The sequence below is a fragment of the Notolepis coatsorum genome, assembly GCF_963971535.1.
Source record: "Notolepis coatsorum genome assembly, chromosome: 7".
Taxonomy (NCBI): domain Eukaryota; kingdom Metazoa; phylum Chordata; class Actinopteri; order Aulopiformes; family Paralepididae; genus Notolepis; species Notolepis coatsorum.
The window spans coordinates 47,555,138-47,572,420 of NC_140171.1; the positions used below are offsets into that span (position 1 = coordinate 47,555,138).

General features: G+C 41.9%; 1 protein-coding gene across 4 annotated transcripts in view; it reads right to left on the reverse strand.

The window, feature by feature from the left end:
* Positions 1–17,283, reverse strand: part of rab11fip4b (RAB11 family interacting protein 4 (class II) b) — a 167,671-nt gene that overhangs the window by 12,169 nt on the left and 138,219 nt on the right. For all 4 annotated transcript variants that reach the window (XM_084318655.1, XM_084318654.1, XM_084318653.1 and 1 more), the window contains exon 11: positions 7,555–7,713. In XM_084318655.1, the coding sequence (XP_084174781.1) occupies positions 7,555–7,713 (159 nt within the window). The remainder of the gene's footprint in view (positions 1–7,554; positions 7,714–17,283) is intronic.

Consider the following 17,283-nt stretch of genomic DNA (forward strand, 5'->3'; position numbering starts at 1 on the left):
AACTTATACGGGAGCTTGGAGAGAACAGCTTTCATATTAGTTGGGTGGTCCATTTCTTGCATGTAGTCCACCGTATCCATTGTGTTCAGACAGCTGCTGAGAAATACTGAGAAGGCCTTTAAAGCTTCTGGGTCTTCAGCTTTGATAAACGACCAACCAAGAGCCTTGTTGATGTAGGCCGTGGCGATCTGATAATCCTCTCCGAAATGGTGCTTCAACAATCTTTTTGCCTCTGTGTATCCTGTGTCGGGTTGCATGTACTGGCAACTACGCACCAGCTCTCTTAGCTGGTTAACAGTGTATTGCTCCAAAAAATAAAGCCTGTCCTTACTGTCCTCTGTCTTCTTCTCAATACCATGTTCAAATGCTCTGATAAAGAACTGGTAATTTAAAGGATCTCCATTAAATGTTGGGATACTGAGTGGCGGTAATGAAGACATTTTCTGTTGTTTAACGAGTGTTTCGGTTATCACGTTTTGTTTTTCCATTATGTTTACCAGGTTGCTCATTTCATCTCCTCCAGAGCCGGAAGATGAGCTGCTGGATGGGGGTGGCAACTGCCTTGGCTGGGCCTTTGTGGCTTGTGCACTGGAGTTTGTGTTTTCTTGTATATTCTGTACAAGACTTTGGAAGTTGGAAGTAGCTCCAACTACATTGACGATGCTTGTATTATCGTTGGGGTAACCCACTCTGATAGCTGCTCTCTGTACAGTTGGGGGAGGCAGCTGAATGAACTCAGGTTCCAGGTTTGTGCTTGAAAATAGATCCTGACCATGCACATCCACAAGCCCATCATCTTCTACGTCAAGTAGTCCATGTTCCAGATAGTCATTCATCCCATCTTCTAAATGGGGCATGGTGGGATGTGGGAGCATGGCAGTGGCAGGTTGTACATCAGAATGCTCATATTTCCTTATGACACTCAGTTTTGCAGCATTTGCTGCTATTTCCGTTTCCAGTTCAAACTGCTTCCGATTTGCCTTCAGCTTGGCTTCAAGCTTGGCTTCCTCCACTTCCATAGCTTGTTGCCGTGCCAACCTGTCAGCTTCAAGCTTGGCTTCCTCCCTTTCCATAGCTTGTTGCCGTGCCAACCTGTCAGCTTCAAGCTTGGCTTCCTCCCTTTCCATAGCTTGTTGCCGTGCCAACCTGTCAGCTCTTGCCATAAGCTCCGCCTCCTTACATTCCAGAGTAACCTTTAGTGAGCCAAGAGATGATCCGGAGATGCTTGACCTTGACCTCCGTGAAACTCTGTCACGTGGTTTTACAACATTTGATTCACTCTGAACGGAAGCAGCAGAAATCCAATTTTTAACTGTAGCCTTGTACTCCAGAAGAGACTCCACTTTGGGGTCATACCAGTCAATTTGATCACTTTGCATCTCCTCTGTGGTCAGTAATTCAGACAGCAAGTCATTGCATGTACCCAGGTCACTGCACAATCGTGGAAGTTCATTTTCCAGTTTGGATCTCACCAATTCAACATTGCACACATTTTGCATTAATTGTGTTATTTCATTTTTCATTTTGGTTATTAAACCCAGTCTTGCACTTCTGGAAGCCTTTAAACATTTGAGCTTTTCTTTTTTCTTTTCCAACTCTCTCTCTTCATGCTCAGCTCCACCCTCTTCCTTCGATTGCTCAGAACCACCTTCTTTCAATTGATCAGGCATTTTCTCCATTCACAAAAACACCAACACAACGTTTCAGTTTTATTTTACTTCAGCCGCGTTGCACGCTTTAAATGCACTTCATTCATGCAGTCCTTCTGGGTGCATTGAAACCTCCCTTTATGCTTTTACACACACCGCGGTGACGCGTTGCATACAGCCGTTCAGCGGAGGGCGGAGCGCATTCATTCATAAACAACACGGCAACGCGGAAGTATTGGATCCGTAGTAAATGTCAGATACCACTCGCTTTCCATTCGCAGCGCGAAACATGTACAGCGTCCATTTCATCAACAAGCAGCAGGGTTTTTTGACTATAAAGATGCAATCCTTCAACGTAAATGCACCTTCTGGTTCTACTGGTATGCGCTTGGTTGACGCGCTCAGATAGCAGCACTCGGGAGATCGGATTTTATATGACATTTATTTTCCTTTCAGATTTTCCATGCAGATCTTCGGATTCCAATAATCCCCACAATGAACTTTAGGAAATGTTTATCTTACCGTTTGACGGCGAAATCATATTGTAGAATCAAACAATCAAAACATAGGCTGCTCTGCAGCGGTCAAAAAACCGTGTCGCCACATACCAAACATTCTTAGAACACTGGCTGTGTGACGGCCAGCCCATTTTAAACACCTGATGCCGGTTTCCCCAAATTAGCCACATGCATCTCAATTGATTAGCTTATCAAAAATATAATAATTACAACAATACATGATCACACAACCCATTATTTATACAAGTCATGACTTCATTCATACAGATAACAATAATAATAATGATAATTTCAAAACCATACATTTGGCAGTGATTATATAGATTATGGCATTTTAAGTGCTTCTATAGGCTATGTATGAAATATATTAAATATAGACTATAGACCTATACAATTGTTTACAAAGTAAACAAAATTATACATTTGGCTCTAACAAGCTTCATACCGCCTTCTGTCTGGCCTGCAGTGCTGAACCTTCTGAGTGGCTTCTCCTGCCCCCCGGGGCATACGGCCCTGAGCTATTGTCTTGTATCTCATCCTGTATCCATATGCTTGCAGTAGTTCTATCTATTACTCAATTTCAAAATTTTCTTATATACTATGATTCCACTGTCACCATGTATGAATATGCTCACTACATGTATTTATTGCTCCATCTCCGCCCACTACAAACATGGGAACTCTCTAACCCCCCCCCAACCCCCCCCCCCCCTCTCTGAGTCGGTGTCTCGTAGTGCTGACCAAGGTGGTGGATGTCTCTGGGTCTTGCCCAAGATTGCAGTGACTGTTCTACGTGCACCACGAGGCCATGGATCAGCTTCTTACCGTCTTCTGTCCGTGGTCCGTCAACGGGGTTCAGACGTTCATTGCTGGATTAAGTACTTCTATTCTATTCACATACCGTAATTCCTCTAATAGTAACCCCGGCTTGTATTTGTTTCAACTGTAGCGGGTACCAGGCTTGTATTAGGAGGAGGCCTGTATAAGAGGGAGGCCTATATTTCAAATTTTCAAACGGATCATAATGAATAAATCAACATTTTGTGTCAGTTTGAACCCAGTAAAATGTACTGGGTTCATTTATTGAAACCAAGTACTGTATGAAATAGTAAACAGTGCAATTACAGGTGGTCACTGGTCATTTCAACGTTTTCAAAGTGAAATCAAGTAACTAGCTCAGTATGCAGCTCAGTATATTAGTAACCCGGCTTGTATTAGGAGGCCGGCTTATAATTGCTTAGCTCAAGAGCGCACCCGGCCATTAATAGAGACCCGGCTTGTATTTGAGACCCGGTTACTATTAGAGGAATTACGGTAATATTCTTACTACATATATCTATTCTATTCACATATATGATTACCACTTGTATCTATTGCTATGTCCGCCCATCACAATCACACGAACTGTCTAACGCCTGTCCTGTCTCCCTGTGAGTGGCTGTCTCGGAGTGATGACCGGAGTGTTGGACGTCCCGTGATGAAGACCGGGAGGATGCGACCCTATCTGCGCCGCCCCTTCGCCTCAAATAGATCCGCTATCAGCACTATCTTTAATCTTTCAAAAAATGTCAGTTGCTATCGCTATCAGCTCTATCTTTAATCTTAATCTTAATCTTTCAAAATGTTCAGTTGCTATCGCTATCAGCTCTATCTTTAATCTTTCAAAATGTTCAGTTGGTATCGCATGCACACATGAGTGCATGCCTACCTACTGTTCACCTGTTTTATTGCAACACTACTATCACAGACATCTAAGAAGGGAGATCCCCCCTTGAATGGCCCTTCTAAGGTTTCTCTCCTCCACATTGCCTGTGGTGCATTTTTTCCAATTGCTAGGTTTTAGTGAGTTTTTCCTTACCTTCGCGTGGGGTATGTCTGGGAGTGTTGCATTTATTTATTTTGCATTTATTTAAAAAATGTTGGACCTTATAGTGTTCTTGTTTTGTTCTTGACTTATTGTGATGTTTCTTCTTGACTTGTTTAACACTTTGATTGCCCAATCCGAGTTTTCTCGGGTTTACCCCCCACGGGTTGAATGCCCACTCACGAGAATTCTCGTATTTTTTTTTATTAGCGATCTGAAATCATATTTCATCAACCAAGTCTACCGTTGGAAAATCAGCCACTCCAGGCTCTCCGATGTGAAAAAAGCGCCCCCTATCGTCTCCCAGATGGTAATTCACCATTTTGGATTGAACTCAATGAAAATGAATGAGAAAAAAAACCCCGGAATCCACGTTTTACTTCTCACTCATGCAACCGCCGTCGACCAGTTTCACTCTGGAGCCTCAGAGCAGCGGGGATTATGTGTTTTTACAGTATACACGGTGGATCAATACAAGGATCGATTTTTTTCGAATGGCGATCAGGAATTGGAGTAATCCATTTGGATACCATCTGATCTCAGGTAAGGAATCTATGTTACCAGTCTTAGGATAATCAGACTCGTTTCACGGAGATATAAGCTTTTATGTGATTATGTGATATGGCTGATTGACTGTGCGAGCGGTCAGGAAATAGGAGAATCGATCGCGGCCAGAGCGTGCATGCGTACACATAATACTATCGATAATCTAGCATTTATTTGAAAACGATTCATAAATAGGCAGAAAAATTACAACGTTCTAGAATATTCCAGTAAAGGTCGATTATCATGGAATGTCTTCTTTTTTCCGTGAAAACTAGTGCTTTTCAAAATGCTAGAAAACGGAAATTAAGCGATAAAAAAACAATCTGCTACGACAATGTTGACTGGAAAATGAGTCTTTGATAAGCGACGGGCAGATTAGACACATAGCCATAATTTAAAACATAGATTATGCAATATTAACGTTAACATTGAAGTGGTGCTGGGCATTCAAGGAGGTAAAAAGGAATTAAGCTTGGGCTCTGAAAGTGTTAAAGAAGACGTGTCCGCCCCATGGGGACATTAACGTGTGTTGTCGGGCCTTACAAATAAATTTGATTTGATTTGTCAGGAGTTAATTGATGCAGGTGATCTTGATTAGTTGATCAACCAAGCCATGATTCTAAACCAGGTGTGTTCATGGTGAGAGGTTCTTTGTTGCATAGTACCTGCCAACAGGCACGTTGGAACTTTAAATCGGCAGGGGGTGCGGCCTATCTGAGATTATTTTTTTCAGAACGCAGTGAGAGGAAGGTTCGTTGTTTAGAATGGCTTTGAAATAAGTTATTTCTAATGACCCTTTAACTGAAAATTACGTGAGACGTGAGGCAAACGAGAAGAACATAATAATTCTTTTATTTTGACTTTTCAAGCCTGAAGAAATAAAAACAAACAAACCTCACTTGAACTTCTGAATACCTCACTTGGCTCCATCTCCAAGTCTGTATGACAAATTTCTATTATGGGTTAGCTTCCATGTTAGATTGAATGCATCTCCTACAATGACTCTGTCGCGCCAAAATTAAGACGTTACACAGCTGATACCAATTGTATTATCAATGCAAGGCTAATTAAGTGTTTTATATTACATCGGTCCGCGACCCGATGGTTGGGGACCTCTGCTCCGTTATGCACAAGTTTATAGACTTTCGGAGTGCGTATAATATATATACACTATATTATTCAATGAGACTGCCAGCCAGCTCTTGCTCGACGGAGAAATACAATTTCAATTGTGACGAGAGAAGATCATCTCCCGATTCAAATACAATTGAACACAAGCGGTTCCAAAGATATTAATGTTTTGCGGCAAATTTTCACCCCGCAATGGATGGATTTTGGTGCGTCTATGGAACAACACTATGAATTGAAAATGGGGGACCCTGATGTAAACAAGACAAACGTCTTTCTCTGGTCTGCATCCCCTTAATTGTGTGTATTGAGCCATACTGTATTGTACCCATTCTGCAATCTGTTAAATAAAGTTTGCATCCATTCATTCTCATCTCCTCTCTCATCTGTGCGTCTCCTCTCCAACACCCGAGACAGCAGGGAGCACTGTCAGACAGTCACAGTGGCCACTCCCCTCAGAGTCTGAAGGCTCAGCGTCTGAGGCTCAGACGCAAAGTAGTATTTCACACAGCAAGGAAAATAATAGTCGGGCAATCTAACAAGAATTAACGTATTTACAAGTGTGTCAGTGTAATGGTGAAGTCAAGTGCTTTGAGCAGGATAAACTTATAACTTATATATATGTTACAGTATATAAAAATACCGTTTTAACTTTTGTGCAGTAACTGAAGCTGCCACTAGGGGGTGCTGCCGCACCTGCCGCACCCCCTGTTCCAGCGTGCCTGCCTGCCAAGGAATGTTAGTTGCTTATAAATCAACATAAAAAAATAAAAATTAGGTACGAATGCTTCTCGGCTTAAAGCCTTTCAGTGCACAAGGTATGGCCACAGTCCCCTTTAAATGCATGAGAGTCCAGTGCAGACAGTCCAATACAATTATTTAAATGACGTCAACAATATGTTGAAGCATTGTTGTCAATGATGTAATAACAGAAAGCGTGTCACAGAGCAAATACGCATGATTCATTGATTGAGACGGAATTGCTTAAACGGTTAACATTACGTGCGCATATCAAGAAAAGTCTGCTCTGAAACGGAAGATAACTTGAAAATGCAACTGCTTCCTTCCAGCAAGTATTGAAGGTTTCCTACAGCAGGGTATATCTCATGCTGCGCTCAGCAGTGCAACCAGCGCTGTTGGAGGAAGGATGCTTTACAATATTTTATTTAATAAAGCACCCAAGCTTTGAAACATTGCATTCACAACCGTAACTTAACCATGTGAAAAAAAAAAAAAAGTCAAATCCAGGTGCAGCACAGCTGTGAGTTATAATAAAAATAGCTTCATTAGGAGGACAGAGAGAACATTAAAACACCAATGTGTTTGGCCAGTGTACCTTCCTCAGGGTGAGACTCAGGTGGTAACATCGCCAGTTAACCATTAACCTTATTATCCACACGACATAATAAATAAAGGCTTAATAAAGTCACACTTTCATCATAAATCATCAAGTTAGTCCTGTGTAACAGTGTTACCTATATGGCTGGTTCTTTTGTTCTTTTTCTTCATTATATATTTTTCATATGTTATTCTCCTCTCCTTTGCCTTCTTGTAGTTTTTTCTTTTTTTATTGTTATTGGCTCTTGTTGCTGTGTTTTGAACATGATCCGTGTCCATCTTCCATTTTTTCGTTATAGTGTTTGCCTTATGTCTCTGATCTTGTTTCGAGTTTCTTTTCTTGACCATGTTTACATGTATTTCGTTCATATTTGATTATGGACATTGATGGGACGGGAGTGGAACTTTGTACAAGCCCTTTGGGCTTCGTTCCCTCCTAGCACTGTTTTTAAATAATGTGCTAAATAAATAAACTAAACTAAAAGTGAAGTGAATTAAAGCCACCGCCCACCTGTTTGAGCCTTTTGACCTCGTGCTCCAGCTCCATCTCCCTGGTCCTGGTGTTGAAGTCGGCCAGGCTGGAGGAGGAGCTCCGCCCGCGCCCAGGCCTCTCTGCCTCCAACTTAAACAGCTGTAGGTGCTCCAGCTCCCGACGGAGGTCCTCAATCAGCTACACAGCAAGGAGAGAGAGGGGGGAGGGGGTTAAATAATGGAAGTGGGGCATGTGGATATGTGAGAGAGATAGAGAGCGTGTGTGCCTGTGTGTGTGTGTGCGCCTGTGTGTGTGTGTGTGTCCGAAAGCGAGGGAGAGAAAACAAACACTCAATGCCAGTTCATCTACAAAGACAGAGAGATAAAAGATGAAGGAGAGAGAAAAAGGCTATGTGATAATGTGTGCATCTCTGTGCCCTGTGAGTGTGTGTGCGCGTGTACTCTATGTGTGTTTGTGTGTGTGTAAAGGCACAGCCTCTGATCCAGCTCAGAGCGAGGGATTTCTTTCCTATTCTGTTTGAGCTGAACATAGCTTGCTGCTCCCGCATCTCCATGCGGCGTGCTGACATATCCATCGCAAGGTTGTCGTTTTGTAGTTTATGTCATAGAGGTTTGGGAGGAGACATCGTCACATTCTAGTACTGATCCCTATTTTCACCGTGGTAGTGCACCTCCATTGTGCACAGCTCTCCAAAGTCTATTTACCATTGTGGTATAATATATTGTCCTCATGTAAATATATCCCCCTCCCCTGTATCCCCTTACCTATGCCCCCCCCCTCTCTGTGGAATAAGATATCCCCCTCCCCTGTGTCCCCTTTACCTGTGCCCCCCCCTCTCTGTGGAATAAGACATCCCCCTCCCCTGTGTCCCCTTTACCTGTGCCCCCCCCTCTCTGTGGAATAAGACACCCCCCTCCCCTGTGTCCCCCAAACCTGTACCCCCTCCCCCCCATCTGACCTATCAAATGGGACCACATCCCCCCCCTTGTTAACTATATAGGTCTCCTCCCGAGATCTATCAAGGGCTTTTTACCTGGGTCACTTCAGCTGACTACCTGGGGAGAGCCCCTCAGCCATTCTCTCTATGTAATCTATCTGTTTGGTTAATAAACCCTTGTTATTATCCAATCCTCGGTTGACTAAGCACATTCTTCATCAGGATATCCACAAATATCCCACAATTGGCGTCTACGAACTTGTGACGGACTTTTTGCGTCCTCCCGGCGTGCTGTATTGTTTTCAGCTATACAGAGAAAAGTGAGTATAATAGGATGGTCGACCAAAAATGTATGGAAGGAATTAAAACTTTCCCGCTTTTCTCTGTGCCAGGTGAATATTACAGAATGTTGTCAAATATTGAGATCATGGCTGAGTGAGAATAATGTGCATTAATATATCTGATCTGTATTGAGAATCGTACCGGGGAAACGCGTGTACCTGGGTCCTTATCTGGACAGATGTTCTGAAAGGATGGGTTGTCTGTGCTATTCCCGGATTTGGCTGTTGCCAAACCGAAAGTTAGGGCACAAAATAATCGGTTGTTGGTTTGCTAACCCAAGTCTAGCTGATGCAGGCTAAAATATAGGCAACAAGGCAAGAAGCGTGGGCTTATTATGATGTGATATCCATGGAAAACGCTACTCTATTGGAACCTATTAATTACCAGAGTAGCGTCATAATATTCATTGTTTCAACCTCAAACTAAACCCACAATATCTTCCATTCCTGAAAACGATGTATTTGGATTGAATTCCAATTGATTATACAGATAGCGGGAAGATGACCTGTCTCGGGAGTACGTGAATGTACATTTAACGAGTCGCAGGTCGAAGGGACCGTGAGTGTGATTAAAAGATATATATAATCTAATATATCGCTGGTAAATTTCGAAGTCAGGTTCGGTCGTTATGATTTTAATAACGATGTGTAGTTATATATCAAGGGTATGAATGCCTTGTCGCAACAGATGTTGGTCGACTAAACGTAAAGCGATCCAATACAGTCAGATATACACACACGTTAACTTATATGTATTAATGTTTGTTTGTCTGTTTTAAGTCTCGTTTGTATGTGCACAAGTATTATAGGACCCGTCGCGTTGCTTTATTGAGTCAAGAACCGGCTACGGATAGCGCGACGAGCATTGAGAGACGAGTTACCGTTATACAAAGAATAACATTGAAGTGCAGTTCACGGGAACAAACTAGGATAGTAATTTCCGGATTCCGCAGAACACCGGCCCACGGGAACGGCCATTTGGGGAAGTATAGTTTTATCGTTTCAGGTTGTTTACGTTCCACATATGCACAGGCGCGTTCATTCGGTAACAAAACGCTGGTATAGGAATTCCAGGCTATTGAGAGCTCGTGGGAAAAATACTGTATGAATTACAAAGCGTTATTTCCGAGGCGAATGAGAACACACGAACATCGCATGGAGCAATGACGTGACGCTATGCGCGCCGTGAAGTTATTATTTTATATTAAACTATCCATAAGCGAACGTAAAGTGTAATGTACCCAAGGCCAAGGGTGCGTGAAATCCACGTGTAGTATATGTTTTATTTGTATATGTATGTGCGCGCTGCTATTGGAAAATGTTGAGTTGAGGTGGCGAGATGCGGGTTGCTGACGACACGGATCCAACCCAACACAACAGCTGTCCCCGGTGAGTATAAAAATCATAAATATAGATGCTTTGATTGATTGATTGAAAACTTTATTAACAGATTGCAGAATGGGTACAATACAGTACAGCTCAATACACACAATTGTTAAGGGGATGCAGACCAGAGAGAGACTTTAGTCTTGTTTACATCAGGGTCCCCCATTTTCAATTTATCAGAACATATTATGACATACATGACAGACAGATAGTCAGTACTGCTACATCTGTACATTTATGACATACCAGATTTGCAAATTCAGTACTTTTTGTGATACAAAAGGAGTCAAGAAAAGGGAGTAATTTGACGTAGAAACTGTACATATACACAACTATCAGTTAAAGCAAATTACAACTATCTCAGATCACTTGAGTGTTTATGTTGCTTTAATTTACACATTATAAGTCACATAAAGCTAATTACAATGTCTGTTTCAGAATTATAATACATCTGTGGGCGTACCTTGTAGTCCACATAAACAGCGTTAGATTAGGCTTTATAAGCTTTCAATGTTGAAAACTTGGAACACAAACAACATAGATTATGTTTAAAAGTAAGATGTTTAGGTTATATTCACTTGAGTTAATGTGTTTATCTAAAGAACCAATGAAAGATAACTAGCCCTTTCCATTGTAAGACATTTTAAACATGATTCAAAACGTGTGGGTCCACATTCATATGCTTGTGTACATATGCGATATGATTGATAAATGATAACACTATCATTACATCCAAGAACGGGATGGATGAGATCTAGCTAATGTTTGTTGAGCACACAGACAGTCAAAGAGGATTCACCCAGGTTTTAGAAAAGAGTGGAAAATTAACATGTGTTTGTATTTACAGATCTGGCTCTGAGGCGAGATGCAAAACAGTGAATGACTACACCCAAATTGTATCACAAAAGACAGAAAATCCAACAATTTGCATGTCAACCGAGAGACAGTGCAGAGCTGAGAGACAATCGATTGACCATTTGGAACAAATCTACATCCAAAACACCCACATGTAAATTTCTTCAGAGTGGGCACTTGGGAGACAAAGCAATGCAAATGCCTGCACTCGTGACCACAGACTTGATGAACTCACCTAGCGGTGGATGGCAACAGAGAACCACTTAATTAACATGAATTAGACACCGGTGATGAATTTGCAGTTATGAAAATCTACCTAACTCCCATACTAACAATAACTAACCAGTCGTTTTCATCATCTCTTTTCAAAAGACACATGAATTAGAGAAGTGCCCGAGATGAAAGATTAATGATGAAAACAACTACTTACAATCCCCTCCTTCTATTCTCTGTTCATAACCAATAACATGCATGACTTTCCTTAGACTATTCTTTTAACAACTAATACTCTCCATGATTGCAAAATTATCAACCACCAAAATTGCAGCACAATTATCTAAATGTACAAGATATCAACAACATTGATCATTTAGCTGACACTTTTATCCAAAGTGACTCACAGGTTCTGTACGACAGGACATCAGGCAAGGCACACCTCTATCAGCTGAGTAACAATGGTCATCAAAGTGTTGAGTGCTACAGTGTAGATTAGTTTATTAGGACAAATGCATGACAGTAAGGTTAGTTAAAAACGTAGATGACAAAACAAATGATTGTTTTTCATGCAAAAATTAACTGGCTACCTAGATTTTATGTTTTTTCCCCATGCTATGCTATGATGAGCCATACTGAGATGTGAAAAACGCCAGAGAAGTCGTGGCGAGGTAAGTATCCTGAGGCACACCCAACGCATCCTGAGGTAAGATCAACTTCAATTTAACACCACAGACTATTTTATCTGATTCAAGACTTTGGCCATTCATTTACAAATTTTATTTAAAGCCTAATGCTGTAAGATCTAGTTAGACACAAGATCTGATAAAATTGTAGTGAATGTGACCTTCTTGACGTAAGTTATCACTGCTAATGCAATTGGTTTGCATTTCCTATTGTCAATTAAGTGATTTTATTTACTATGAATTGAATTAATCCCAAAATGATTTTCCACTTTAGCAGAAAGGCGTTGAATCATTTATGTGAGGAGTTTTCTAAGGCAGTGTTTATCACGCTCAGATCACGAATTGGTGAGAGGACAGGACGAGTGAGACGACGCGCGACCTGAACCACGAAGCTGCGGACACAACCAATGACGATTCGGACAATAAGAAGAGATCTAAAGACGATAAAGGGCGAGAATGTCTCCTTCACTATCGCAGCAAGCGGGCAGCCAGAGAGACTGTATAGGATTACTAATGCTTTCACCAGCCAAGAAATAGGCCTGTCGCAGTACACCTACCCCATCGCCAAGCTGATGGATAAATATGTGCACCTGCGTCAACTACCTATCCCGCTCATAGACGGTGCCACCCCGACCCTGCTGATAGGCTCCGACCATGCAGACCTCATAGTCCCGATAGACCGGGTCCGCACAGGGCCCAGAGGCTGTCCTGCAGCAGTCGAGACCCGCCTAGGATGGACATTACAAGGCCCCCTCGCTAAGTCTCTTAACCGAACAGCAGCCACTAGCTGCCTCCACTCCAGAGTGACAGAAGAAGACACCACCCTCCTACAGCATGTCGAGAGGCTATGGACACTAGAGACAATGCCCTTTAAGAACGAAAAGAAAGACATTCGTTCCAAGGAAGACATTTACGCCATAGCACTCCTCGAGCAAGGGACAAAGAGAGTCAAAGTCAATGGAGTGATGAGATACGCAACTCCACTCTTGAGGCGAGAGGGTATGCCCACCTTCCACGCCCCAAAAGAAGCAACGGAGCGGTATCTATTGAACACAGAGCGGCGCCTAGCCAGAGACCCCGCTCAAGAGACTGTGTACCGTGCTGAGATTAACAAGCTAATCACAGCGGGACACATAAAGAAAATTGACAACCAGAGGCGACGACAACAACCGTGAGAGAACCATCCAACCCAGCCCACAGACATCCCCAAGAAAGTGGAGCAGGGGACCACGAAGGAGACTGACCAAGGAGACACTGACGAAGAGGAGATCAACCTTTTGACAGCCTCCACCCCGGCACTGCAGACCAAACCCATCACCTGCAGATGGGAACCAAGTCCCCGACCATCAAGGTGGATTCCCATGACAAGATTGTCATCCGTGTGAAAAAGAGCATCCTACTGACTAGCCACTACACCGGCGGGCCCTCGCCCTCCATCAAGTGGTACCGCAATGACGAGGAGAGGACAGCGAAACCAGCACAACACATTCAAAAACGCCCGCCCCCTCGCCCCTCTAGTACCGCGATGACGAGGAACGGGGGGGACCAACCACCACGTTCAAGAACGCCCTGACCACCATGTCTCTAGGCCTGATAGGGGCCAAGCGTGAGCACAGTGGCAGACATGTGATGGTGGTGGAGAACAACATAGGCTGCAGGAAAAGACCACTATAGTTGACTGCTACCGGTGACCCTTGACAAGGTACACAGGGAGCGGACGGCGACCTCCTGTAGGCCCCCTCTGAATGAACGACGACCAGTGAATGTTCCCGACTGCATCGTCAAGAAGAGACATCATCAGAGACCTGTGAAACAAGAGACTTCTGAACACACATTGTCCACATTGTTATGTATGTATTTAATTTTTACTGTGTTACTGTTTGGCCCTGCCACACAACAGACCGAGAACAGATGATCAACACGACACAGCAACTGTCAGATTCACAAACAAGAACTGTTTCACAGAGTTCATATGTATCTGGAAAATTATTGACTAGGAATATGATGAAATACAATCAGTAAGATTGCATTAACCAATTTTATAATAGCAATGAGAAATGATCAGAGAGTCACATTGCAAAATGCTATTGTTAAACAGGGCAGAACCAGTTGGGTTGTTCCAAGACACCAAGTTTGGTTACTGTATTACATCACATTTGAATTACTTAGGTTACAAAATTGTATTGTCAGACAAGAAAGAATCAGTTGTTTTATTCTTTCATAGAAGAGGACATGTAACGTTGTTTTGCACCTGTATGGTGAACCATTGATAGTATATGCACTAGAATTACATACAGAAGTGATGCATAAGACGTTTTATCTCCTCATTTATAGAGAAGAAATGGAGAAAATTGCCTGATTCTAAGTAAAGACCAACAAAGCTGAGACAATCACAGATGAAAGTGACACTCAAACTCAGATTAAATACAACTGGACCCTAAGTAATTTAATCAAGAATCATCATAAAATGTGCAAATATATATATATATATATATTTGTGAACAGTTTCCCATAATCAATCATGTTAGTTTTATTAACCACCAGGTTAACGGTTGTTAAAATGTTTTTGTACACATTAGCCTTATGTGTAAATCCTATTCCTAATAATTATGCACACGATTTTGTTTTTCACCCTGTGCACTCTGACCACACAGAGACAGTGCTCACATGTATGTAATAGTTGTATTACTATGCCTGTATGCACATCACATTAGCTCCCCTGAGTCACGACATGAACGACTGAAGGTATGCCAAGATATTTACACAGCTATAGCTTCTAATAATTATGTTAATTGTTGTTTGATATCAGAGTTGAGGACCACTCATTGATATAGATATTTTGAGCGATTAATAAAAGAAAATGGTGATATCTATTCCCACATCTCTGATATCAAAATAACACAGACCGCAGTCCAGTCGATCATGTCATGAATCAAGTATGTAAATAATACTATTTTAAACTATTAGGCCAACCAACAGAACACATTGGCCAACATTTTCATTATTTTAATTATTTTCTATTTTTATTCATTATCTGATAACCGATGGATTACATCGGTCCCCACTTTTACCTGTTCCAAACAATCCTGGTATATTATACATTAATCTCACCCACATTATAAGAAAGAAAAGTGAGTATTGTGGTATAATATATTGTCCTCATGTAAATATATCCCCCTCCCCTGTATCCCCTTACCTATGCCCCCCCCCTCTCTGTGGAATAAGATATCCCCCTCCCCTGTGTCCCCTTTACCTGTGCCCCCCCCTCTCTGTGGAATAAGACATCCCCCTCCCCTGTGTCCCCTTTACCTGTGCCCCCCCCTCTCTGTGGAATAAGACACCCCCCTCCCCTGTGTCCCCCAAACCTGTACCCCCTCCCCCCCATCTGACCTATCAAATGGGACCACATCCCCCCCCTTGTTAACTATATAGGTCTCCTCCCGAGATCTATCAAGGGCTTTTTACCTGGGTCACTTCAGCTGACTACCTGGGGAGAGCCCCTCAGCCATTCTCTCTATGTAATCTATCTGTTTGGTTAATAAACCCTTGTTATTATCCAATCCTCGGTTGACTGAGCACATTCTTCATCAGGATATCCACAAATATCCCACACCATCACCTGCCGGAAAAAGTGGATGTGCTCAATCTTCCATCAACAAGATTTCAGAATTCAGTCAATCCATTTGGGGAGTTTCAGCATGTTGTTGCCTCCCAATCAAGTGCTGACTACGCTTCGCTGCATCAATGCCAAAGATGTTACATACAATGTGCATAAGAGATGCACACATTTTCATAAACCTTCCAATTATTCCCATAACAATCTTCCCACTGTCTCCAACTAGTGAGCGTTACATGTATGCATCAGTGAGTAGTGTTGAGTGGTAACACATTACAGTAATATAACTTTTCCCCAGTAACGAGTAGTGCAACAAATGACTACCTCAATTTCAGTAATAATATTACAAAAACAACTTGTTACTCCATTACTTCTGATTTTGGGATTTTTTGGAGTGTGAGAGGAGCCCCGACTTTCCATTTAGAAAAATACAACTTCAAATCTCTTGAAACACCTGCTATCTTACAACAGCACAACAAGAAGTTGTTTAAAAAGATCCTAATATATATATATTTTTTAAAGATCCTCATTCTCAAACGGACATACGTAAAATGTACCAAGGATTCCCTTCGTAACTCGATTTACGTACTTATTCAGCATTCTTGAACGGCTTGGTATTGTAAATTCTTTGTAGGATTTACGTACTCGAAAAGGCAGTCGGACAGACCGGTGTGCGCTCGTGGTTTCAACAGCTTTCTCTGGGGCAAGTCATTGGGGATTGCCGATACTACAGATATCCGTGGAATTAAATAATTATAATGATAATTAATACAACAATAGTTGTATAATTATTAATTAAGTTGTTAATTTATAGTCCTGACGCAATGAGGCCTTGTGAGCATTACACACACACGCACTGCAAACAAAATAATTAATAACTAAACCGTAGCTATATCGCCACGGATATAGCTACTGTACTGTATAGTGGAATATACTGTATTAACTAATTCACTGCCAGCTATTATCCATATCCCGTTCTCACTGGGCCACGCTAAAAGATAGGCATTTTCACTGTGCGTCACGATGTTTGCATTGCTATATCTATATTCTATATTCTAGCTATGGAGCCAATACTATGGCTCATTTGACGGTAACTATCATCCAACATGCAAAAAGGAGTTCATTTTTTCATGTATACGTTTGCGCGTTATCTCGTGGTGAATATTGTATAGTTTCAGAGTGATCCGGGCTAATTCCTGAAAGCTGGGTTATGGAGCACTATGTGAATTTTGCCAAAGTCGTTCGCGTTTCTCACCTGGACACACTACTGTTTTCAAATCAAAGGTATATAATAGGTTAGGAATCGACCATGCCCCCCCCCTCAAACCTCGAAGAGGGGATAGAGAGAGAGCACTGAATCTATTAGAGCAGTGGTCACCAACCTTTTTAAGCCCAAGATCACTTTTTTTTGTGGTGAAGGCAAGATCTACCTATTGAAGCGTTGAGAGAAAAAGACAGCCAAGATTGTACTTTAAACTAAATTACTTTTATTTGCCTGTATTCTAATTACATGCAATGCTTTGGTCCAACATTAAAACGTCAAAGTAGAACTGTAATATGTACTTTCTCAGTCAGTGCTAAGTGCAGTCATCTTATGCAGCATCACTTTTCACATCAAAACAAAAGTAGAACTGTAATGTGGACTCTCATATTATTAACATTGACAAACATATTTACAATTAGCATTTTATAAAGTAGAACTGTAATGTGTAC